Here is a 24,603-nt window from a genome sequence, read left to right on the forward strand (position 1 = left end):
CGCAACAAAATCATAACGGCGTAGAACAACGACATCGCTCATACGCCACATGTGTGGTTGAATAAAGTTTCAGATGAGTGTGCTCGTTATGTGTGTGTGCGTGTGTGTGGTGAGTGTGTGTTCAGTTAAAGCCATGGGCTTAAATGAAAATCCCCAACATTGTTCATATTGCACAACAGGAGAGGGAGTAGGAGGGAGGGAGGTGTACCCAAACACACACACACACGCACACACACACACACACATGAGTGTTCGCCCTTCGCCTTTGTCGTCCACAGCGAAATGAGTTTGTTAGCTGCGTCAACTGAAACTGTCAACACTTTCGAATAGCTTCGACTGCTTGGCCGTCAGCTGCTCTCCTTTAGCCAAGACTTAATTAAAAACTACGAGTACATAGTTTCCATGCTTTCATTTATGAATTTTTGTGTTTTTCATTTTCATTTTCTTGGTGCTGCTGTTAACATTCCTTAAGCTCAAGTGCGTATAATTTCATTTTATGACTGACAAACAATGAAGAAGCAAAGCGCTGCCAACGATAATTAAGAACTCAATTTTGTTGGCACTTTATGTTAAATCAGTTTAAGGTATAGTAAATAAAATCTTTTAATATTTTATATTTAATACAATCGACTAGTGAATAGCTAATCTATTTAAGTGCAGATTTATCTAATTTGTGTCTAATTATAGTGAACTTATCATTTAATAAGCAAAGTACTCTGCTCGCTAGCAATTTTAGAAGCATTTTCAAATGGACTTGCAATGTTTGTGTTTGGCAACTAGATGGATTTTCATTTGAAAGCTATTTGGCATTTGTGGAAACTTGCTTAGTAGTACTCCCAGTTGTTTAGTAGTAGATTCAATGTCTCGGCCATTTGAAAGCCAAAACACAACACACACACAAACAAAAATCCCTCAAGCTAAGTCAAAATACAATTTAATTTTGCTCAACCAAAAGTGTATGCTGTATTTTGTTATTCTTTCTGGTCTCTGGTGTACTGGGGAAAAGTTCAGTGATCTGAAAAAAAGGGCCAAGTTATTTTAGAACATTTCCATTTGGCATAAGGATGCAAAGGCTGTTGAGCCGTCAATCGGACGGACAGTCAGCCAGGCGAGTGCCAGCATAATTTTCATTTTCATTCAATTTTGCTCATTCGTCTAGGCATTTGGCCAGCTTTCTGCTCTGGGCCTAGGCCTGGTCCCACTTATTATTTGTTGGGTAGGCCAGGTCGCGTGCATTCATAGCTATTTATGTGCTTATCCACTTAGAAATGAAGCGATTTGATTTGCTGCTAAATGAGGCAGTTTGTGCAATCATTTGCATTGACTTCTTTAGCAAAAGGAAATGTGTACATGGCCTAACATAGCGTTCATAATTAAACTGAATCAAAAGCATAACTTGAATCGTGAAAAAATAACCTCATGTCAGCTTCATTAGGCACATTAAAAAACTCATATAAAGACCAGAAGGGAGGTACAGATTCAACAGCAAAAAGTTTGCGCTTAAAAAGTAATTTAATTGAGTGAAGCCCGAGCAAAAAAAAAGAAGAAAAAAGTGAAAGTGGAAGAGAAAGTATCTTTACAAGTATATTAAACTAGTTGTGAAATAAATCTAATGGCCCAACTGAGACCAAAAGATATTCCTGATATATATTTTTAACCATGTTATAGGCATCAAAAATTAAGTTAGAACAGCCAATCTGATGGAGTGTTTCAAGCGGTAAAATATTATTAATCCGAAGTCCAAGCGATCATCAAAAGAACCAAGTCTAGAACATGTTGTTGATATATTTTCAAGTGAATACTTAAGTGCAGGGTATATTCTAATTGAGCACTCTAGTAACTGTAGACAAACTTGATTGTTTTTGTTGTTTGTGCTCGTCTCACTTTGCGAGGAAGTGCACTTTTAGCGCACAAATTTCCCTTTCTTGTTGCAAACGTTTCCTTTTGTTCAATGCCTCGACGAGAACGAGAACACCACAAGGACGAGCACGACGATGATGACGATGAGGACGATGATACGACGGCAATTGGGAAGCAAAGGCGGATCTTTGGGGTCTGGCGGTTGTCGGTTGTCGGTTGTCGTTCCACTTAGCCGACACTAGAGTGTTAAATCGCATAATTATGTCTCTCATGGCGCGCACTTCACTAAACTGCAAAGTATTTTTTTCCACGCTGCCTTTGGCATCGCTTGTTTGCTGCGAGTTTTGCTGTTTTTCTGACGGCTTCTTTTCCCCGCATGTCAAACTTCGCCTGCCTTTGGCGTATTATGCGAGTTTTTCTTTGGTCATATGTTTGCTTTGTCATTCACAGCCAGGCATAATTATGCTTCATATATGGCATAAGGCAGTGTGAACTGCCTTTGATGAATAAGGGTTTTGGGCGGCAAGAAAGTTAAAGTTAATGACTAAATTGAGCGTAAGTCTGCAAAAGTTTCAACACACAAGCACACACAGATTACTGCTCAAGGAATTTGCATACTTTGAGGCAACACTTCAAATACAAAGAATGCTGCAACTACTTAAAAGAAAAAGCCCAGCACTTTAATTGCTGCGAATAGACTAAAAATAAAAGCAACTAAGAGGAGAGCAAACAAAAAATGGCCAGTAATAAATCTAAGCAGGGAAGCGTGGCATAAGAATGCGAGTATTGCTCGAAGATAAGACCCAACTACAGGCGCTTATCTGAGCATAAATGCCATGCCAAATCCCTTGTCGACAATTTGAAACATTTAAAGACTGAGACCGAGATTTTAGCCATGGCCAGCAAACTTATTTGGTATCCGTATTCCCTTTATTGTACGCTCATGATGGACGCTGTTAATCTATAAATAAAAAAAAAAAAACGACTGGAAGACTGCATAAATCCTGGTAACCAACTTGAGGCAAGTCCACTTTTTTTTTTTGTTGTTTCTTTTTCTCTCTTTTTTCTGGCCAAACTGTTGCGTTGCCTTCTGTTTTGGTCCTGTTTCTGGGCCGAAATTACATTGAAGGTATTAGGCTGACAGATGCTTTACTCAGTTAAGAGTGCGTATATTTAAGATACACGTATCTGTGGCACACGCACATTGGCATTACGTATAACGTATACGCCGTGTGCAATCGTATTAAGCTGTTTGATAATTTTGCGCTCTGTCAGCCAACAAATGTATATTAACTTTCAATTACTTAACTGAGCTGAGCTGTGTGTGTGTATATATACAGCATATACAAATACTTATTAGAAATATAAATGTCACATTGCTGTTTACATTAACTGGCAGAATCTGACAGGCTGTAACAGGCTTTCAACGCTAAATAAACAGTTTTATGCGCAATGATTTCTTTCTTTCTTTTCTAGCTGCCTTTTAATGTCTAATCAAATAACGTGGCTGTCTTGTGCTCTTAAGCAAACAAAACTGAAGACGCCAGCTTCAAGCGACATATACGGCGTATACGCAATGCATAAACGTCAAAGTAAATTTTCGTGAAAATTCCGCTTGAATTGCGCGCTGATGATCACAGAAACTTGGCTGTCGCAAGACCTACAGCCAAGAAATTGCACTTTACAAAATAAAGGTTCAACTTTTGTATAATTCAAAATTAACAAAAAATTTAACACAAATTCTATTAAAAGTTTTCAATTTCATTTGCAAAACTTTGTCAAAACAGACAACCTTTTTTTTGCGGCTTAACCTCTGAAATAATTCAATTTAAAATGCATATACATTTTTGGGGAAAAAAGTCACACATGCATAAATTCAGTATAAAGAAGAACAATAAACATTGACAAAAACAAGTTTTTTACATAAATTCTTTGTTGTTTTAAATGAAAATATCATTAAAATTTAATATCAGTTTTTTATTCCAGAAGTATCAGAAGTAATCGAATTGAAACCCTAATTTGTTTACTGTGTACATATGAAGTGGAAAAGCGAAGAAGTAAGATGGAAATAGAGGGGGGGCAGTGAGAGGGGGGCACGCATCAGATGTCGTGTACAGTTAGCGCTTAAATCGGTAAATTGCAAAAACATGTTGAATGCACAAGTGTGAGCACAGTTTTGTACTTGTTGTTGCTGTTGCTGTTGCTGTTGCTGTAATGCCAGTTTTTGCATGACTGATGAATGTGCTGTGCATGTGTGTGAGAGTGTGTGTGTGTGTGAGTGTGTTCGGCTTGAGTGAATCACTTGTGTATACAAACAAGTGCAAGTGTGAGTTTGCCACAAAACTGTTCCTTGTCCACCGATGTGGAAGCCAAAAAGGAAAAGCATCTAAACAAAAGAGCGCTGCCAAAACTCAACTGTCAGCCAGCTATGAAGTCGGGCCTGTAAGTTGTCGTCATGAGCTCAGTCTTTAGGAGCAATGACAGCATCGAGTAGAGCCAAGTTTGGGTGAGATTGGTTTTTCTTTTCTTCAATTTTACTTTTAGCCCAGCTAACAGTTCAATTGTCCTTGAGCTAAATATATGTGATTCTCTATAGCCTGCTAATTGAAAAATAATGTTGCCGGTCTACGAAAAAAATGCAGCATGAATTGTAAATATTTGTAGGCCTCGGCGTCATGAGGCTAAAAATGGTTAAAAAAAAACTTGCTCAACTGTAAATAAAATAGAGAAGAATACATGTCAATATATATATATATGAGAAGCTAGAATATTTCAAATGTAATCCGCATTCCAGACATCCATGCGAACCAAGTTTATTTTAAATTGAATGCAGATTATTTCTTTAATATATATGTAAGTCTTTATTTAATTACAGTTTGCTCTTAAAGCCAGTGACTCTTGTTGTGCTATTTAATATTCAAGGCAACAATCAGAACTCTGCCACAGCATATTAATGAGCTTGACAAAGGGATAAGCTTTGCGATATGAAATCAAACACATAAATACAATATTTTAATTGCCCATCAGAGCCAATTTGTTTTGCTTGAAAATTTTACAGTGCTTATCAATTTACTTATCCTTCTCGCCTTATTAATTTCCGTGTGTCGTTAAATTAATGTAAATTTTAAGCCATTTATAAGAGCAGCACAACTGCTTTATTTCTCTTTGCTCTTTGTTAAATTTTATGGAATTTCCTAAAATAAGAATTGAATTTAAAATGTACGTTTTGGCAATTTGCAAGCATTTCAGCAATACAATAAAATTGTAATTTGAATAAACAACAACAACAACAAACACAAAAAAAAAATGTAAAACGGAAAACGGAAAGCCTGTAAGAAGTCTCAGCAAAAGGAAACAGCTTAAAATGCTTACAAATTTTCATGAGAGGGCCCACAAAAAAAAGAAACGCAAAAAACGGCCGAAGGCATCATAAAAATAGAACATTTCAAAAGCCGAAAGTTGCTGTTGAAATGTGCAAACATATAACAGCCACCAATTGATTGGGATGTAATCAAAAGAGCTGCCCACAAAAATATATAGCAACGAACTGGACAAATAAAAATCATAAAAAATAAAAGAGATCTACAGAAAATGACAGAACAGAAAAAAGCAAAAAAAAAAGACTTAAATTACGCATTTGGAATGCAGGCCTATTCCCAAAAAAAATCGAAACATGTTTCCAGCATTAAAACATATGCAAAAATGCGAACGTTAAGCGAAGTTAAATGTGCCACATACACACATGCATTAAGGCAGACATAAATTACAAGCAATATTTTTATGCGCATGACTAATTTGCGAATCGGATATATATGTATATATATGCACATGTATTCATGTATGCGGCTGAGCTTTTGATGCTGCGGCTGAAAACTTGCGGCATTCATATTTTATTAGCCACAAGTCAGTAAGTTTTGGTCATTGCTCAGCGTACTCTAAACAATTTGTTAATCAAAGAGGGCCAGGCCAGGACATCACACACACACACACACACACACATACAGGAAGTCAAGACTGAGCGAGACTTCTTTACACACGAACACATGTATAATTTATGTGTCATGTATGTGTGACAAATTGTGCCAGGGGCCAAGTTTTGATGCTGGTTTCTTACAGTTATTGTTGTTGTTGCTGTTGCTGTTTGCTGTTGTTGTTTCCTGTGTTATGCTTGTCAGGGACAACGTCTCCTCGCTAGAAAATAGCTCAAGCATAGCGTCTGTGTCTCTGCCTCATTCTCCTGCCTCGTCGCCGTCGCCGTCGCCGTCGCAACAATCCCAAAGTCTGGTGTCCCAAAAAGTGTTACAAATTTTACGGCATTTTCTTTTGCATTTGGCATCGGTTTAAAGAGAGCCCAAGCAAAAGCTAACAGCTTCTGGCCAAAGCGCAAGCAGAAAAAAAGGTCATCAAATCGCTCGAGGTTAGATGACAGCCAATGCAAAAGGCGTACAGAAGCAGGAGGCGTGGCAAGGCGTTCATTCGGTTTCAAAGGAAGTAGTAAAAAGTGTTTTCTTTCTTTTTCCTTTTTTCTTCTTCTTTTCAGTTTGCTACTTTTACGATTTTGGGTTGAACATTCACAAAAAGAACAAGATATACACGCCGAAGAAGAAGAAGATGACACTAATGTCGCTCATCTTTTATTAATATTTCTTAGAGATTTTTTTTTATGGGATTGCCGCAGGCCTCATATTATTCCCGTGACATGTTTTCTTGTCCCCAACGAGCAGTTGAGTGGCCAGCCGCAGATCGCTTAAATTTTTCATCAATTTCATCAATAGCTGTTTGCAGGCTTTAAATTTTTAATAGTTTGGTTTTCTGCCATTTTGTGCCATTTTGAAAGTGTATATCAAAAGAGCAATAAATTAGCAGATATGCCAAGAATAATTATGATAATATTAATAGTAATAATAATAATTATTATGACATAATATATAATATAATAATAATTCAATTTGAATGCAAGTCTTCACCACCAGTCTGTTCCACTATCTTCAACCCGAATTTCCCCAAATTTAGCATAATCCATTTTATTGATTTCTGCAAAACCATTTCGTCGCTCTTCCATTTTCCATTTTTTGTGCGTGATATGCTCGAAAGTGCTTAAGCGGAAATTGTTTTTTAATGTGATTGGTGGTCTTAAACTATTTAGCATGTGGCAACCTCCATGTTTGTGTGTGTTTGGGTGTGTGTCTGTGTGCGTGTACGTGTTGCAAAACGAGCAGTCACCGGTAAACTGTCAGCTATTTATCAATGGAAAATCTATAGGGGTTCAATCCTTATTTTTTGCAACTCTCTCTCCCTAGAAGCTTTAATGGTTTAGTGTGTCGTTAAGGGAAGCAGCAAAAAAAAATGTGAAGAAAATATAGTATCAAATGATTTTCACAGCAAAATGCGTGACATGCGATAAAACTGCACAGGTAGGTGATACTCATACATACACACACACAAACACACACACAAATTCATACACACACACACAGGCACTCACACACATTCATGTCAATGTATACGTATATTCAATTGCCCGCTTACATGCTAAACAGAGTTGTTTGATGCGCCCTTCTTCACTGTTGCTGTCCGAATCGCTTTACTAAACATCCGCTGCAATGTTTTGACATTCCGGATTACAATAAAATCGCTTTTATTTGTTTGCATGACCGACCGACTGACGAACTGAACGACTGACTGACTGTTGGACTGATGGATGGGTGGCATGATATGTTGACAGAACGCCTGCCAGATACGTGGCAAAGGGCAAATGAAACTATGAATGTCCATGGCATTCATTAGTCGCCCACAGCACAAGTGGCTTTCATCACATGTCAACCTGCAATTTAACCTCTTTATTGATTATGTCATTCAACAACCCTGGCCCCCATTCTCTCCCTTTCTCTCTTTCTCTATCTCTCTTTCTCTCTACTACTACTAGACTACTACTAATACTAGAGAGAGAGAGAGAGATAATCTCTCTTTCTCGGTCTGCTAGCATCTATTTTCACACATAATTTGAACCGTGTGAGGGACATTTACATGCAAATCATTATAGCTGATTGCCTTGTGTGTGCTCTTGCATTATTATAGGTATTTGGGATTGGGGCTGAAGTTGTAAGATGACAAATATTGAATAACCACTGCAAAGTTGACATAATTCTAACTTTAACTTAATTCGCTTCGAACATACAAATTTTATAATGAATATTCATCTTTTTTTTAAATTTTGGACATTAAAATTAACAAAAGCACAAGAAAATTGTTGAAAACTGTTGCTTGCTTTGGATAGTTGCTTTATGCTGTTAAATTTGGACACATTTCAATTTATTGCCAAAGGAAAATTACAAAGATGCTTTGTAAGTTCTCATCAAATTTAGTTTAGCCAAAAGTTCTTAAGTGGCTCGTTTTCTAATACAAATATATATTGCAAGTTGCTTGTGGAGCAGAAAATATATGTGTTCCAAATTCAATAGTTTGGCTTTATTGTATTCTATATAAGGATGTAAATATTTATTCAGGAACTTTTACTACTTGCCCATATTTGCTTTACTTTATTTAATTTGCACAGCGTCATAGTGAATATTTATTTTTGCCTTGTATTTCATTTTGTTAAGTGAAAATTATTAATTTTTACACATGGCTCACAGCAGCACATCAAATTTAGCACAATTTGCACAGTCATAAACTTAGGCAAATAATGCCCCAAGCCCAAACCCCAAAAAAAAAATAAAAATCGAAAGTAAATTGCAGTGTGTAAACGTCTACGGCAGCTTTTCAGCTTTTACCAACTCCATTTGCCATCAGCATCAAGCCAAAGCATCATGATTATCGTCATGCTCAGCTCAGCAGAGAGGAATCAGGCAACAGCAGCAGCATCAGCATCAGCATTCGCATTTGGCCAGGCATTATAATTATGTTAAGAAGTGTATGCGCTTTTTACACAAAAATAAAAAAAAACGAATAATAAAAATAAAACTCAACACAAAAATGTATCCTGAGTTTACCTTTTTGTTCCAGTGGCTGGGCCTGTTTATGACAGCAGACACACACACCTTGCTGTGTGTGTGTGTGTGTGTATGTGTACTCAACAAGCAACACTTGCAAGTTTTACGATTTTCAAATGATGTACGTACAAATTCATAGAATTTTATATTTTACAGCGCCCAAAAGTATGCAGCAGCGCAGTACAAACCAGTGTGTGCCAGCACGTGTGTGTGTATGTGTGTGGGTGTATGTGTGTGTGTGTGTGTAACAGTTTTTAGTTGCTTAGTGTGCGTTGCATGTGTGTGCGTGTTTGTGTTTGTAATTTTTCATTATTTGCCACACGCTCAGCGCGCAGTTTCCGCGTCGCATTCATCATATTTTTCCGTTGAAACTTTAGCCTGCCCATTGGGGCAAGTAAACACAAATACAGTTAGACGTCAGTTCATATATCATGTGGCATTCCGCTTTATGGTTGCCGCAAGGCACATGATATAAGCAATTAGAACTGTGCACAGTGTTTAATGCAAATTGGTTTTCGCCCGCATGATAAATTGGCAATGTTACTTTGCATTTGGCATCTGCATTTTTAGATTATTGCCCAACACAAAAACAATATAAAACAGAAAATTCCATCAAGCAACATGACAAGCTCATTATAATCGGAATGTGGAATGTTTGCCGAGAAAGCCCAGAAACTTTTTAATTTAGTTTGGAAAAGAAAATAATAGACCGGAATCATCATCAAGCAACAGCAGCAGGTGTGTTTGTGTTTGTGTGCGTTGGGATACCAAATGTATGCATGTGATTTGGCAAAAAGTTTTTGTTGCCTACTTTTGTGCGCACTCACTCACACTAAATGCAAATTTTGTAATTTGATTTTGTGCTTGCGTTGCTACCTTTTTCGTTGTTGTCGTTTCCTCGTTACCTTTTCTTTAAGCACCCTGTAGCAATCAAATTAGTGTAATAGGGTATGATATGGTTATGCAATTGTAATGATTAACTTCTCAGCCCATGCCTTAGATTAAATTTAAAATAATTTATGAAAGCTCTGGAAGACCATCGAGAACGAAGATAAAAAGGTAAAATGAGATTCTGTCAACTTGCAGGCAACAAACAGTCTACCCTATATACATTTTCAACAAGCAAACAAAAAAAATGTTTTTGATTTGTTCAGCAGACCCTCTTCGGCATTCTTACAACCGCAAAAATTAATCAAGCAAAAAACATATTTTTACGCAACAGCGCCTTAGAACACGCAATACTCGAAATACCTCTTTGGAAATTGTTCTAAATTGAATTTATGCATTTTCTTTTCGCGCATACCTAAACACATTTTCTTATGCTGCGCCCCCAAGGCGAGCAAAACAGCAGGCACTTATTGAATTTTATAAGGCCGTAAAAGAAGTCTGTTCAATTTCATAAATTGGACAACAATTGCCCCTACAGATATGAGGGCGCGAAGGAAATCGGTCCAGCTTATTGGCCCTAATTACCGTTAAGTTGATGCTGCTAATGGGGCTTGAAAATCGAAGAGCTGCACTAATTTGGCAGACTTCGTTAGTTTTCATTAGTCTACTAATGAAATGAGGCAAAACTAAGTAAGCCTGAGGCTTATCGACACGCGCACGCAATCGAATTGATTTGGAATGCCAACCAAGTATTGTTTGAGTCGTAGCAGGTTTAGAAAATGTTATCTGTAGTACAGCGTACAATTTAAATTACTTTTGGCTGCCATCCGAAAAATAATAGTCATAAAATTCAATATACTGGTTAAGGAAAATTGAAATAAATCTAAAAAAAAAATATAAGTAAAAGACAAATCAGACAAATTCAATCGTTCATAAAAGATCAGCAAGAAAACAATCCTTTCTTAGTGCATTTTCCGGCATTCTTCAATAGTTTTTGATTTGATGTCCATACAGAATCTCAACTCGCGCGATCCATTCGCAGATGCCATTAGAGGACCAGATGATGATATACAGGACGGCCTTGTCCATATACGTATCCAGCAGCGCAACGGGCGCAAGACTTTAACCACAATTCAGGGATTGTCGGCTGAATACGATCTCAAGAAGATCGTTCGCTCCTGCAAAAAGGAATTTGCATGCAACGGCACTGTCATCGAGCATCCCGAATACGGTGAGGTTTTGCAATTACAGGGTGATCAACGCGAGAACATTTGCCAATGGCTAACTAAAGCTGGCCTGGCCAAGGCCGATCGCCTCAAGGTACATGGATTCTGAGCACAGGGCACAAGCAGCAAATCAAAGCCGATCGATGAGATTATAGCAACAAAAATACTAGCTTACGCAATTGTTTCAAAATAAGTTTAATAATGCACAGCTTCTAGTTAATTATCACATATTAAAAGTAGTTTCCAATTTTAGCAGTACTTAAATTTGACAAGAATTAATTTTTGGTCTCTTCGAGGTTTTTAAAAGCGGCAACTTGCAAATTTTCAGAACCCAATTTATAAAATGGAAAGGTAAATCAGAGTTAAATTTTGTTGCTAGGCTGCAACTAAGTATTTTCATACACTTGATGAAATATTCAATTATATTCAATTTAGTGCACATTTAAAAATGTCAGAGCGCGAGGAATTAATAAAATCTGGTTTGAAACGCGGTTTTTAGCGTTGACAGCAGCTTGAACCATTGATTGATGATTTTCAGCTTGATAAAATTACTCTCCAAAAAAAGCTCCAATAGGGACAGGTGAAAACTTTACAGAGTCATAACTTGGGCAATTCTGAGAAATTTTTAAAGCACGGTTTGATTATATTTTAAGTTGAAAACGTGACCTCAACACATGTATAAGCTTGTCAAAAGTAATCAGATTTTCAAAAAATCAGACAATTTCAATCTTGGTTTGGTCTCTTGATTAATTCTACATTTAAAGTTGGAGAGGCGTATCCGTCTCAAAATGAATGTTAAAATTATAGCCTCGAAAAGTGATTGTAGGTGAAAAAGTTTCACAGTCTTATCTTGAAATCTATTCATTTTGGGATTCACTTTCTATTGCCACTACACCTTAATGACCCCTTGAAAGCATCTTAGTTATAATAATAATGTTTGATTAACTTTTAATTGCCTTGATATAATTCAAAATGTTCTTGTACTCACCTTTGCTAATGGTTACACAAGCCTGCAAGAATTGAAGAAAATTATTATTTAATTATGAAATAATTAATTGCACATGGAAAGACTTGAGCTAACTTTAATGAGAGCCACATTTACGCACTCAGAAGCATTCATGAACACACTCATGAAGATGCTCGAGTACGCAGATTCATGGCCACTTTGTTTATGGCAAACCCAAAGTCAAAGCCAAGAGCGACACTTGGCCAACTTTTAGTTAACCAAGTGACATTTCTATGAAGAAGCGTAACAAAATACCCACGCCCACCTTTCAGCCTCCCCTTTCGCCTTGGCTGTGCATCTGAAATGTTGCCTTGAATGCAGATAGAAGCAGATGGGAGACAAGTAAGCTAGCTGAAGGGACAGCAAATATTTAAAGTGCCAAAAGGTCAGTTGAACAAGCTATGAAAAATCATAAATTTCCATGGGAGAAAAAATGTCCCTCACGTGATAAAAATAAAGTGAAAATATGAAAAAATATGTTTGCAACATTTTTCTGGTTTCTTTTGTGGATGCCATTTTGGCTCTGTAATATAAATTTGTTTTGTGGTTGCCATTCATCATGGCCAACTGCTGAAATTAGCACAGCCAACGTCGGTTTCTGTTAGTCTTTTGTTATTAGCGGGGGCGTGACACCAAAAAGGGGGCGTGGCTAAGCAAATAGCTACCGTCAACGGAGTGACAGTTAAAGTAAATACCCAAAAGGCTGACGAACCTTTTAGCATCCATGACATTGGGGCGTGTGGGCGTGTCAGCTCAAGGATTTACAAGCTTATTTGTAGAGTTAAGTAATGTTTTAAGAGTCAGTGTGAAAAATGCGCAAATTGTAATTGCATTCGAATGCAAAAAAATATTTCATTAAAAATTATATAGCTGAGATGCAGAAACTATGATGAAGATGAGGCCAAAGATGAGACATTAAGCACCTCCGTTGGACTCTGCTTGTTGGGGGCGGCTTTGCTTGCAAAATTAAATTATGCAGCAACTTCTTCGAGGCCTGCAGTCTGCCCAGACAGCCAGGCTAAAATCATGCCAAGCTGTGCTTACTGCTTTTGCAGCACTGAGTTAATCAGTTTTGCCAGCTTGTTCTTGAGTGCCAACATAAGCAGCAGCAGCAGCAGCAGCAACAGCAGCAGCAGCAACAGCAACAGCAACAGCAGCAGCAGGAAGCAAGCAGCAGGCAACGGAAAATGTTGCTCTATACCCGTTCTTAAGATGAATGCCAGCCAATTTCATGCACTGCAATCATTTACAAAAAGTTTCAGCTGCTGCTCTTGTTTGCTAGTTAGACACGTTCTTGCCACACCGTTTTCAGGTGAGGCAAGCTTCTGTTGCACCTTAAAACGTGGACAAAATTTGCAATAAACTGCGCTTAAAGAGCTTGTGGAAGCACTGTGTGGGAAATGCCACGTGTAGCAACACTAGCAAATTAAACGGGCTACAAACGAAGACTATTGCTGTTATGCAATTAAGCCAACTCAGATTTTACAAGCAAGCGAAATTACAAATTGTGCTAATGAAGACTACACTTATGTGGAATGGCTTAATTTTGTGCGTCAATGTTATTGCCATATGATTCTAATTTGTCTGAGAAATGTCTCTGAATAAAACAAACCATTTCAGATAATTTTATAGGCATCCTATCAGCTAAAGTTTAAAGTAGCTTAAGATATTGACTAGTTTGCAAAAATAAGTGAACAGAGGCAGCTATTAATGCAGCACTAAACAATATTTAAATTAAACAAAACTCTTTAATAAACTGTATCTTCTTTAATCTGGAGATTATTGGGGATAAGCTCTTAGTGTTCATCATAAAATACATTTGTTTTCGTATTATTTATGCACTCTGGATTCGAATGCTGATTAAAAAAAACTTCTACAATTTAATCAAAGTCAGTGCAAACATATAACTTTAATTAAACAATTTGTAACACGGATAAAATACGTTAAAGTCAAGACTTTCTACTTGAAATATTATCCAATAAATCAAGTTACACAATCACTTTCACTACTGGCAAATGCTGAAATTTAAATAAATTTATTCCGCAACAAATTCATAATACGACAAAGAAGAATAATAAATTTGTTACCTAATTTATCATCCTGTTGCAATGCAATTTTTTATACGACTTACAACTCAATTGCCTTTGGCAGCGCATTGCTCAAAAGTTTTTATTTTATTCTCTTCTTTTTGGTTGTTGCAATTTTTATAAGCACAAAGAAATGGACACATAACAGGAATGAGATTCTGGGTCAACGAATAAACTACAAAGCTTAACTGTATTAGAGGCAAAGAACTATCTGACACACTGTGGTAAGGTGCTTATTCAATTTTCGACTATAAATCAAAGCCCACTTCAAAGAGTCAACAATTACGAAACAATTAAATTGTCACATTTAACGGCATAAGAGCAAACTTGGCCAATGGACAGTTTTCCAAAGTGAGTGCGAAAAAAAAAGATATATATATATAGATGTGTGTGTGTGTGTGTAAAACAAAAACAACGAAGACCAACAAAATCAATGAAGTGCTGTCGGCTGTCCTTTGTTTCAATTTGGCCCCACAGTCCACTTCCGCTTTAGCGGACGTAAAGGAAATGGAAAAAGTGCACAAGTTGAACATAATACGAATAACGTTGGGCAGCGAAATTGAATAGAATTGGTAGCAAATGCTGCTGCCGGCCGTCAAGGCCAAATGGCCAACAAATCGAGCTGAGGACTCAACGTCTGTTTCCATTATTTATGTGCTGCAAATTAAAGCCAGAAGGGAGAAGGGAGCTTGACCAAAAAGGGCGAGTCAGACCAAGTCAAGTGTCAGCATAAATGAAATTTCCCACCGCAAACTTCCGGCATCACATTGTGCAGTCCTGGCTGCTTGTTAACAATGCATCGCACACATACACATACACAGTGAGAAAAAAGGGGGCCAACGCTGACTGAACTTTAAGCGGTTTCACTTTCGCTACCATCGACACACTTCGCTGGCCATAAAGTGCAACAAACGTGAACATTGCAAAAGCCAAAGGGCGAGAACGAGCGAGAGAGGGAGAAAGAGAGAGAGAGAGAGAGAGGGGGAAAAAAGGTTTTGAGCATATTCAATGTGCATACAATTCGAATGCAACGTCACTTCCGGTTCCGTCAGATACCCTACACGCAGAACTCGCATTTCCTCAATAACTTACCTGATAGTTTCCTTATATATTTACCTCACTTTTGCAGAAATCATATCTCTATAGACAATTTCTGCTCAAAAAGGTTGAACTTAAAGTTCATCAACTTCAGTTTAAGAATTTATCTAGGGCAACATGAATTCAAACCCGATTTGCATAGAACAATTTCGCTTTCATCATTCACGCTTGTGAATAGAAATACGTTACTCGTTTACATCAGTAAAGAAATCGTTTGTCAAAAATCATTCAGTCAGCACAAAATATTTTTAAATACAGGCATATCATATTTTGATCATTAAAAACTCAAATGCCAGAGTATATCAGTTGCGGCTGTCAAGGCGAGCATTTTTCTCATTCGGTTCCAAAAAGCAATTTTGTGGCCGCACACAAATGAGCCGAATCATTTTAATTTTATACGTTCTTTTGATGCTGTTTTATTTTTTGGCGAATTTTGTAGGTGTGTGAATAGTTAAATCATGCGAAGAGCGGAAGGCGGAAGGCGGAAGGAGGAAGGAACTGCCGCAGGGTAGATAAAAAATCGAGTGCATTAAAAAAAACAACAAAAAAAAAGAGCAAATAACAAGAACAACAATTTGCACAAAGTTCAAGTGAAGCGTAGAATTCGTTTGAGTTGAACTCGAGGGCGCTTTTTGCGCTTTGCTAACTTTTTTTAATGAACTTGTTGATTTTGCGTGTGTTTTTTGCGCTTTTTGTTGCAACTGGTTGTTGCTGTTGTTGTTGTTGTCCGTTCGTCTGTCAACGCATTTGCTCAAGTGCAACGAATTGTGGGAATTCTGCGTGCAATTCAGTTGTGAACTCGAACATTTGGCACTTCATTAACTATTGAACCACAAATGGCATTAATTGCAAAAGTTAATTTAAATTCAATACTATTTTTCTTTCGGCTGCAATCGCTTAAATAATTATTTTTAATTTGAATTTAATATACTTTTAAAAACTATTTATAATATTTCGTAATTAATTCGATATATTTCAAGTGCTTTGTAACTCATTTATTTGGATTGGATTGGGTTAGATGAATTAATGAAATTGAACACACATTTTGTAAAGCTGATGAAAACCTTAAACAAAATTGTTAATTATTTGGATGAGTTAGGCTAATGAGTCTGATGGACATATAAGCTGAAAGCAGATCCTTTGCCAGACTGCTCCGATATTCAGCGAAAGAAATATGTTTACCCTTGAACAAAAGTCTGCTTTTTGCAACCACATCAATACCTCAACACGAAAATCCTTTAAAATTCGACACCAGCTACAGCCCCATCTGAAATTAAAAACATTTTCCTTATCACGTTGTGTGGCATACGCTGAGTCAGTCGCCTTTGTTAAAAGCTGTCAGTTAAATATGCAGCCAACTTTTCGTCATAAATTTCACAGGAGCCGACAAACATCACGCTGCTGAATTATTAAATGAAATTTAATTAAAACTGTCTAACTAAGTCATCAAAACTGCTGACGACCTTGACTGCCAGCACAGACTAATAAATCAGGTGCGCGTGCTAAAGTAACTGATATCTCAGCAAGAGGGGCTACTCCAAGCTGCGGGGCTGCAATCCAATCCGTTAACTTGTAAAGTTGGTAACAAAAACACATGCTCAACGTGGCGTAAAACTGGCGAACATTCCAAACACTAACCAAATACGAGAAACCAAAAACAAAATGCAGCAATTAATGTCATCAGTTACTGCAAATATGGCAGCAGCAGCCGGTTAAACAATGGCCTGAGGTGGTTAACAATGACAGACAATGCTGCAGGTTGCAAGCTGCTTCAACGGTCACTCACACTTCTGTATCTGTATTTGGTTAGTATAACTATGTGTTCCGGCTGCGGGTGATTGTTATCCGTATTTACATGTTGTTTGTCACGCTCTCTGCCGCTGGACGTGACAATAAATAAACAGCGACAAGCAGCAAACCAACAGCAACCAGCAGCAGCAACAAGAACAGTTTACAAGGTAAATGCAACAACATAACTTTCTAGTCTCTTTTGACTAATTGACATAGAAATGGTGCAGCAGCAGCCGCAGCCGCAGCAGCAGCAGTTGGTTGCAACTATGCGAAACAAGCGTGCAAACAGTGAATGAAGATATGCCACAATCTGGCAAATTGGAGTGCTTCAGTGTTCCCAGGTGACATGCCAAGTTAAATATAACTAAAACCAATGAATGTATACAGTTAGCCAGGATATTTAGGGTGAAATTGCGCGGCTTGTGGCTTGAGTTTAGAACAAATGTAACTTAGTCTGATTAAAATGAAATTTAATAAAATGAAATTAACTCAAGAGATCGATAGTAATCATTATATTTAACAGCTAACAGACTTTCAACAATTCTTGGAATTATCCCAACGAGAACATTAAAAAGTTCGTAATTGGATTTACTGAGAAAAGCAATTAAAAACAAGACAGAGTGGTTTTCTCTGGCACTTCAAAAATTAAATACCCTACCAGACCTGAGTCAGACTGCTAAAAAGTATAGTAAAATATTAATTTAAAAAAAAATACCGATCATTGGATCCCATTCTTAATTATTTGTCAAAATATTAGAAGCATAAAATAATTGATTAACACGATGAAATTATGAGGGTATAAGGAAACCATTACAAAGTTATTAACCTTTTGTCATGGTTGACACCTGAGAAATGAAACTTTTTTCGGTAGCTCTACTTATGACTGGAATTGATGGCATTTTTCACAAGTAAATCGAGAATTTTCGGCAGATTAAGTGAATGCATAAGCGAGTTACTCATTTGATTATCATGAAGTTAGCAATGTGAACAAACTAAAGCATAATAAAAAGCTGACACCAAACCATATAGTTTTGGTATAGTACTCAATGCAGGTGCATTTAGATGACAATAAAAGTTGAACAAAAACACAACGTGTGACCTAAGTGGAAAAGTGAGATTCCCCGGATAAATAGCAGTTACGTTGTTTGTCAATTACGAATGTGAGTTTTGTGGAAATACGTGTGTGGTGTGCGTCCGCAAACCGTAAATGACCGAAAATTGTGTCACATTTCGTAGAAAATGCGAGAGGGCTCTCTGCACTAATTAAGTTAAAACCTTAGCATTTACCTTGTGAGGACACTCGGTATGTTAATAGCAAACTCTTGTTGCCCAAGGCTATGTGCGGCACATAAAAATCTCATATGTCAACTGCAGGCTGTTTTGCCAGCACTCACGCTCTCGTTTTCTCTCATTAAGCTCTTAACCTCGTTTGAAATATACACACACTCACACACACACACAGAGACACACACAAATAGAGTGTAGAAGGCAGGCAGGCAGGAAGGATATACTACTTGTGAGCGCTTTATTACCAATGTCGACAGGCTTTGGCGTCTCTTTTTGTTTTCTGCAGCAAGTTCAATGAGTTTTCCCATCACATATACACTTGAACACTCTGCTTTTTGTGCCAGCTTCAAGCTTCAACTTGTTGGGAATTATGAATGTGTTGCAATTGCGAAATTCTTTTGCTGGTTTTTTTTTTTGCGTTTCAATTTCTTTAACTGCCTTTTGCCGGGCTCCTTTACATTTCCTTGACTTGAATGAATGAAATCAAATTAATTAAGCAGCAGCACATATCCACACAAATACCCACCCATTCACTCAAATATATATATATATATATATTTGTACAGAGGAAGCCAGCGCCAGGATTCACGCCCGTTTCCTTATGCACATGCGTGAAACATTCTTTTCATAATTTATTTTGCTTGCTTCTTGCGCCTCGTTACGTCCTTGCCATTCATTTTATCTGGCCCCCTTTTTATCATTATCAACTTCATCAGTTTGGCAGGCAAGCAGCCAGCAAGCCAGCCAGCCAGCCAGCCAGGCTAACAAGCAGGCAGGCTGGCAGCCAAGTCCTTGCTAGTCCTTCTTCCTCTGCTGCTATTGCTGTTGCTGCTGCTGCACTGTAGTTTATTTCTTGTGGCATACTTATGTGCATATGTCTCCTGGTGTTATGTATAGGCGCACTCATAATTTGATTTCCCATACACAACTTTGATTAACGATATCGTCACAAACACAAAACACAAACACAAACACGAAACACACACACAAAACACACACACACACACAAACACACATACAAAACACACACTGACAAAATTGGTTGCCTGCAGCTGTTTTTTGTTGTTGTTGTGCGTTGCTGTATTGAATTTCATTTCAGGAGTATTTATTCATTGGGACTGCTTTTGGCCTTAAGCTATGGTCAGCAGATTGTTGAACAAGCTTTGCATTCTTTTGCCCATTCATACAGCATAAACAGGAAACACAGAAATACACATACATCCTACGGCATTTATTTTGAAACCCTATGAACTAATGCCAACTATTAATAAATCAATAACAACAACCAAAACACACTGTAGTTCCGCAACAAAAGCTATGCTTCTGCAATAGTCCATTTGTTATGGCATTTTAAGCAAATATTTGCACACTCCATTGCTCAAAGTTAGCACAGAAACTTTCCTTATCCACCAATTTAAATTAATTTTTGAACAAACTTTCATTTTCTTTCTATGTGTTATATTTTAAATAAATTTATTAAAAATAAGGTTTTGCAACTGATTTTATTTTATTTAATTTAATGACATGTTTTTAACTGGCAAAGTTCCAATCAATGTCAATGGCATTGTAAGGAGTTAAACTTACCTTTGGTTGAGTTTATTTTGGCCACAAGCTACTTGGTACGTAAAATTCTGTAACGACAAGAATTGGGATTTAAAATGAATTAATTATGTTAGATTAAGAATTAGCTGTTGACGAAAACTTAATCATAAAAAACTTGTACAGCTAATTAAACAAGCAGCAATTCAATTAACTAGGGAGCACGGCCCAAGATTCTGTGTGTCACCAGTGTGCACAGGTGTGCTAATAAGGAGCATGACACACACACACACAAAAACAGACACACAACCACATTTATATATATACACAGAGAGATACACAGCTAAGCCACAAAATCAGAAATGTTAATTAAAATCACTGAGCGTTGAGCATATTAAACAGCCAGGAAATCAGTTGGGAATGAAATCCCTTAGCCACATCCAAGGAATGAGGCCAAGGAGAAGATTAATGTATTCCCATACACCGTGTTTACAGTTATACAGAAGCAAAGTAAATTAATTTGGGTCTAAATTATGACACTGTCAGCTGAGTTCAGCAAGAGAGACAAGTATTTTGTTACTTTCTTAAATAAAAATGTAATTGGGTTTGGTAGCTGCTGACGTTCGGTTAGAAGGGAGGCAGCAAGATTAGAGCCCCGTTCTTTTGACCACAAAGTAAGGTAGAATGTCGAAGCATTTGTAGCTTTGAATGAATATATGCATGAATAATATTTAACAAAAGAAAACAAAAACTTTATTTAATGGAAGAGGAAAAATTTGTATTGTGAATGTTGCTTCAAAGCAACATTTTATCTAACTATTGAAACTCATTTGGATGAATTAGAAATAACGCATGAGTGAGCCAGTTTATCTCTATGGAATATAATAATGCGATCAAATACTTTAAGGTGCATAATACGCTCTATCTACTGAATTCAAACTATTATGTAGAAAATTACATTTATTTTTTTCTTTGTAATTTTCTTCTTTAAATTGCAAATGTTGCTCCCAAGCAAAATAAAATTCTCCAGGATATATAGCGGAAGGAACTTTAAAATTGATGAGCCAAGCGGAGCGTATGACTCGGGTTTGTAACCTGTAAAAAAATCGTTAAATTACCTTACGCTCCAACTAAATCTAAGAGCAAATAATTTCCATCAGCTGCAAATTTTTAAATATTTTTAAAAGATTTATTTTTGTTTATTCTGTTTGAAAACAAATTGAAAGTTGCCACAGTAAAAATTGAATTCCTGGAGCTGCCACAGCTGCTCATTTATCCAGCGGCAACAATAGTAAATAAGTCGAGAACTGCATAACAAAAAACAGGCAACAACACAACGCACTTAAAAGCGTAATGGACGAAGCGGAAATACTGAATTCCGATCAGGAAGCCAGGGGTCAGGAAATCAACTGAAAAAGTGCCAACAAAAAATCGCAAGAAACGGAGAAAGAACAACAGAAATAATAAACTGAAATAATATATATATATATATTTATATATATAAAAAAACGATAAAACACTATGCTGGCTATAAAATGCATGATAACAAAGCGAATGCATTGGCTAAATTATGCGTGATTTTTTGTTGGGGCCATTGTGACCAACAGTTTTGGTTTATGGCAACTTGCATAAGTTATAATTTAATACATTTCCATGAAGTTATCACTAACGGCTTAAGGATATTATCCTGAACAATTAATGATGCGTCACCATCGAGCACTTTTAATCGCTTTAAATGTTTCAACATTCTGTGAAGGACCAACTTTTGCTCTTAGTCCCACATTTGTTAGATGTGCTTTAAAAATGGCTGTGCGAGCGGTTTACCGTTGGGTGGGTGGTTTAGAGGCGGGAAAGTCTTTGGTCACGTGGTCTCTCCATAACACAATTAGCAACAACAAGTTGCATTAAAGCGGCTTCTAACTTTCATTAAAAACCACTTAACCCATGCCATGAGAGTGAGTGTGAGAGGCTGTAAGCCAACCCTTCTAATACTTGACCCACCCACTTGACCCACATGACCCACTGCAGCCAACAAAAGCAGCAACGTGGCTCATGGAAGCTGCCACAGCTGAAGTTGGCTAGTTGAGAAAAAGCAGGGGGCGGCGGAGGTGGCTTAGCAAGCTTAGTGTAGGCGTGTCTGTTGCGTGTGTGTGTGTGTTGTGTGTGTGTGGTTTGCATCAGCACATCGTTAGTCATATTTTTTATATGGCAAAGTTTTGGGTAAACATCAAGAAAGACCAAAAAAAATACATATATATATATATATATATATATATGTATACTTTTTTTAATTAAATAAAAGAGCATTGTGTGGTTTCTGTCAAAAGTGTTGCATACTTATGTGGACAGAAGTTAACGTAAGCCGAGCATTTCATTAAACAAGTTCTTTAAATAACTATAAATAAACTTTCTTCTCAAATGTGAATAGTTCTAATCGATAAGATTTGCCTGGTACACAATTTATGGCTTGTAATCAGCCGAAGTAGCTTAAAATATGTAAATATAATATTATTTATATATGTGCATCTTAAAGGCAATCTGCGCCAAGCTAAAGAGTTCTTTCGACTGGTTACAGGACCAATATTTCTACACATGCCGTAGACAAATTGATTTTGATCGGGTCGTGTGGGCTTATTTCGATTTCGTTACGACTCTTGTTTTCTTTTAATTTTTCCTTGTGCAAACAAACAAAACTGGGTAAAAAGCGGCTAAAGTTGTGAAATGGCTACACAGACAAATAAAAGTTACGGAGGATTGAGGGGTTCATTCGAGAGTGGCATATTAGCTGCGGGGCACTGCAGGGAAACTGAAAAACTTTGCCGCTACTTTCTTGCCATGTTTTTTTCTTCTTTTTCTTCTTTTTTTTTTTTTTGCTTTTGGTTTGACTGTTTCCTTTTAATGCCAAAGCGTGAAAACAAAACTTTTTTCTTGGTGCTTGCCATATTTAAACGGCGACACTAATGGCCCGAAATTGAAATGGAATATTTGTATTTGTGCAAATATTTTGCCAACACAGAATGGTAAAGAAAAGAGAAAACTTTATAGAATGGGCGCTGTATGAATCAGCAACAAACTTGTATTTGCCAAGAAACTGAAATCGACTTTTGATCTGTGTTGAAGCTGAAATTAAATATCAAGTTGCTACCAGTAAACTTGTTTAGAAATTCGCGAATCTGTATAATAAATATATAATATTGAATCAGAAAACAATTTTTGCTTTCTATTTGACGATGCTTTAATACTGATTTAAAAAGCATCAATTGATTTTTATATCGATTGCGCAATGCTTTAATATTTTTATTTTAAATATTGCTATTTTTTCGGAAAAAAATTAATTAACAAGCAATAGAATAAACTATATTGTCAATATCATTCCCGTTTACCGATGCTTATACAAATACAAATATTTGTTTATCTTTATCTGTACTTTGTAAATATAAATGACTAAAATAAATACATTTATTATTATTTGGTAACTAATAATAATGTAGTCCAACTAACAAAAGTTCGCCATTAGGCTCAATGAATTTAAAAAAAAATGAAAAACAAGAATTGCTATTTGTTTGTGCGACCCAAATAGAATTCATTCCAATTCAATGCAGTGCAATATTTCCGCAAATGAACAAACAAACAAACAAACAATTCAACTAGCAACCAGAGCAATAACAATAACATTTTGTGCATTTCGGCGAATTTCTGGCAAATTATGCAGACTGCAAAAGGGGAGGAGCACGAATGCTGATGCCAGTATCATGATTAAAATTACTAATTGAAATGCTCTGACACTGGCGCGGAAATGAAACTGAAAGTGAATTCACGTTTTTGTTGTGTGATAGTGATAGTTGTATAATTAAACAATGACATAAAAATCTGAAATAAATGAATGGACTTTTAACCTGCTTTTGTCCACATAGAAAATGTTTGTAGAGTTGAAAATTCTCTGCATTTCAAGTAAGGCGATGCTATGCAGATTTTGGCCAAAACGTTGCCAATTGTAAGGAGCCAAAAATATTTTTGGGAAAATATTGAGGTCACCAATGCATTAGAAAGTGCTAAAGTGCGTGTGTGTGCGTGTGTGAGTGAGAGGAGAAAGGGACAGAGAGAGAGAGTGAGTTTAAGTGTGTAAATGTCATAAATATTGCAGCAAAGTTTTGCCCTCAACTGATTGCAAAATGCCCAAGTACGGTAAACAAAGTTTTGTGGCTATCGGCACTGGCAATCGATAGTTTGGCAGGCAGCCGCCACACACAAGCACCGAGACTGACCGGAGATAGCCAAAATGGTCAGCCAAGCGGACAGACAACCAGACAGCTAGCCAAGTTGGCCCGATGCGTTTAGACACATTCGATATCACGATATGCACAGCCAGCACCCGCACATATTGCCAAGCTCAGTTCCCTGGCAAGGCAATACGGGCAGTACAAATATTTGGCTCGCATAACGTTTTTACATTAATTGAATTTGTTCGCTGGCAGCCGCCTTTAGTTTCTGCTTGACAATTTAGCACTTGCGGTTCTTGTGGTCAACACTGGCAACAATTTTGCAATTGCAAGCCAAAAACATTTCATGCAAATTAAAATCAAAGCACTTGCCAACTGGGAAGATTTACTGGAAAGGTATGACAAGTGCTTATGGGATATAAAAATATCTTACACATATTTTACTAATTGCTAGAAATGCAACAAAAACCTGCAAGTGAAATATAAAAATATAAAGAAAATATTTTGATGGCAAACGAAAACAGTTGATTATATTTTGCCATATATAAATAACAATGTTGCCAAGTTGCTGTAAAAATATGTAGAAGATAAACTTTTTACTGAGTAATA

General features: G+C 36.9%; 2 protein-coding genes across 2 annotated transcripts in view; one reads left to right on the top strand and one right to left on the bottom strand.

Moving 5' to 3' along the window:
- The window catches only part of LOC6562200 (leucine-rich repeat-containing protein 15), a 61,434-nt gene that overhangs the window by 23,247 nt on the left and 13,584 nt on the right, over nucleotides 1–24,603 (bottom strand). The window contains exons 2-3 of the mRNA XM_001989238.3: nucleotides 19,820–19,866; nucleotides 11,955–11,976 (exon numbers count right to left, since the gene is read on the bottom strand). The gene's annotated coding sequence lies outside the window, so the exon portion shown is untranslated. The remainder of the gene's footprint in view (nucleotides 1–11,954; nucleotides 11,977–19,819; nucleotides 19,867–24,603) is intronic.
- On the top strand, nucleotides 10,603–11,224 carry LOC6562199 (eukaryotic translation initiation factor eIF1). Its single transcript, XM_001989237.3, has one exon. The coding sequence runs from the start codon at nucleotides 10,743–10,745 to the stop codon at nucleotides 11,073–11,075; it is 333 nt and encodes a 110-aa protein (XP_001989273.1). The 5' UTR covers nucleotides 10,603–10,742; the 3' UTR covers nucleotides 11,076–11,224.

The sequence above is a fragment of the Drosophila grimshawi genome, unplaced genomic scaffold (genome assembly GCF_018153295.1).
Source record: "Drosophila grimshawi isolate 15287-2541.00 unplaced genomic scaffold, ASM1815329v1 contig_1377, whole genome shotgun sequence".
Lineage (NCBI taxonomy): Eukaryota > Metazoa > Arthropoda > Insecta > Diptera > Drosophilidae > Drosophila > Drosophila grimshawi.

What these genes read in the sequence shown, in the direction of transcription:
- LOC6562199 (XM_001989237.3), top strand. Translation starts at nt 10,743, where the DNA reads ATGTCCATACAGAATCTCAACTCGCGCGATCCATTCGCAGATGCCATT.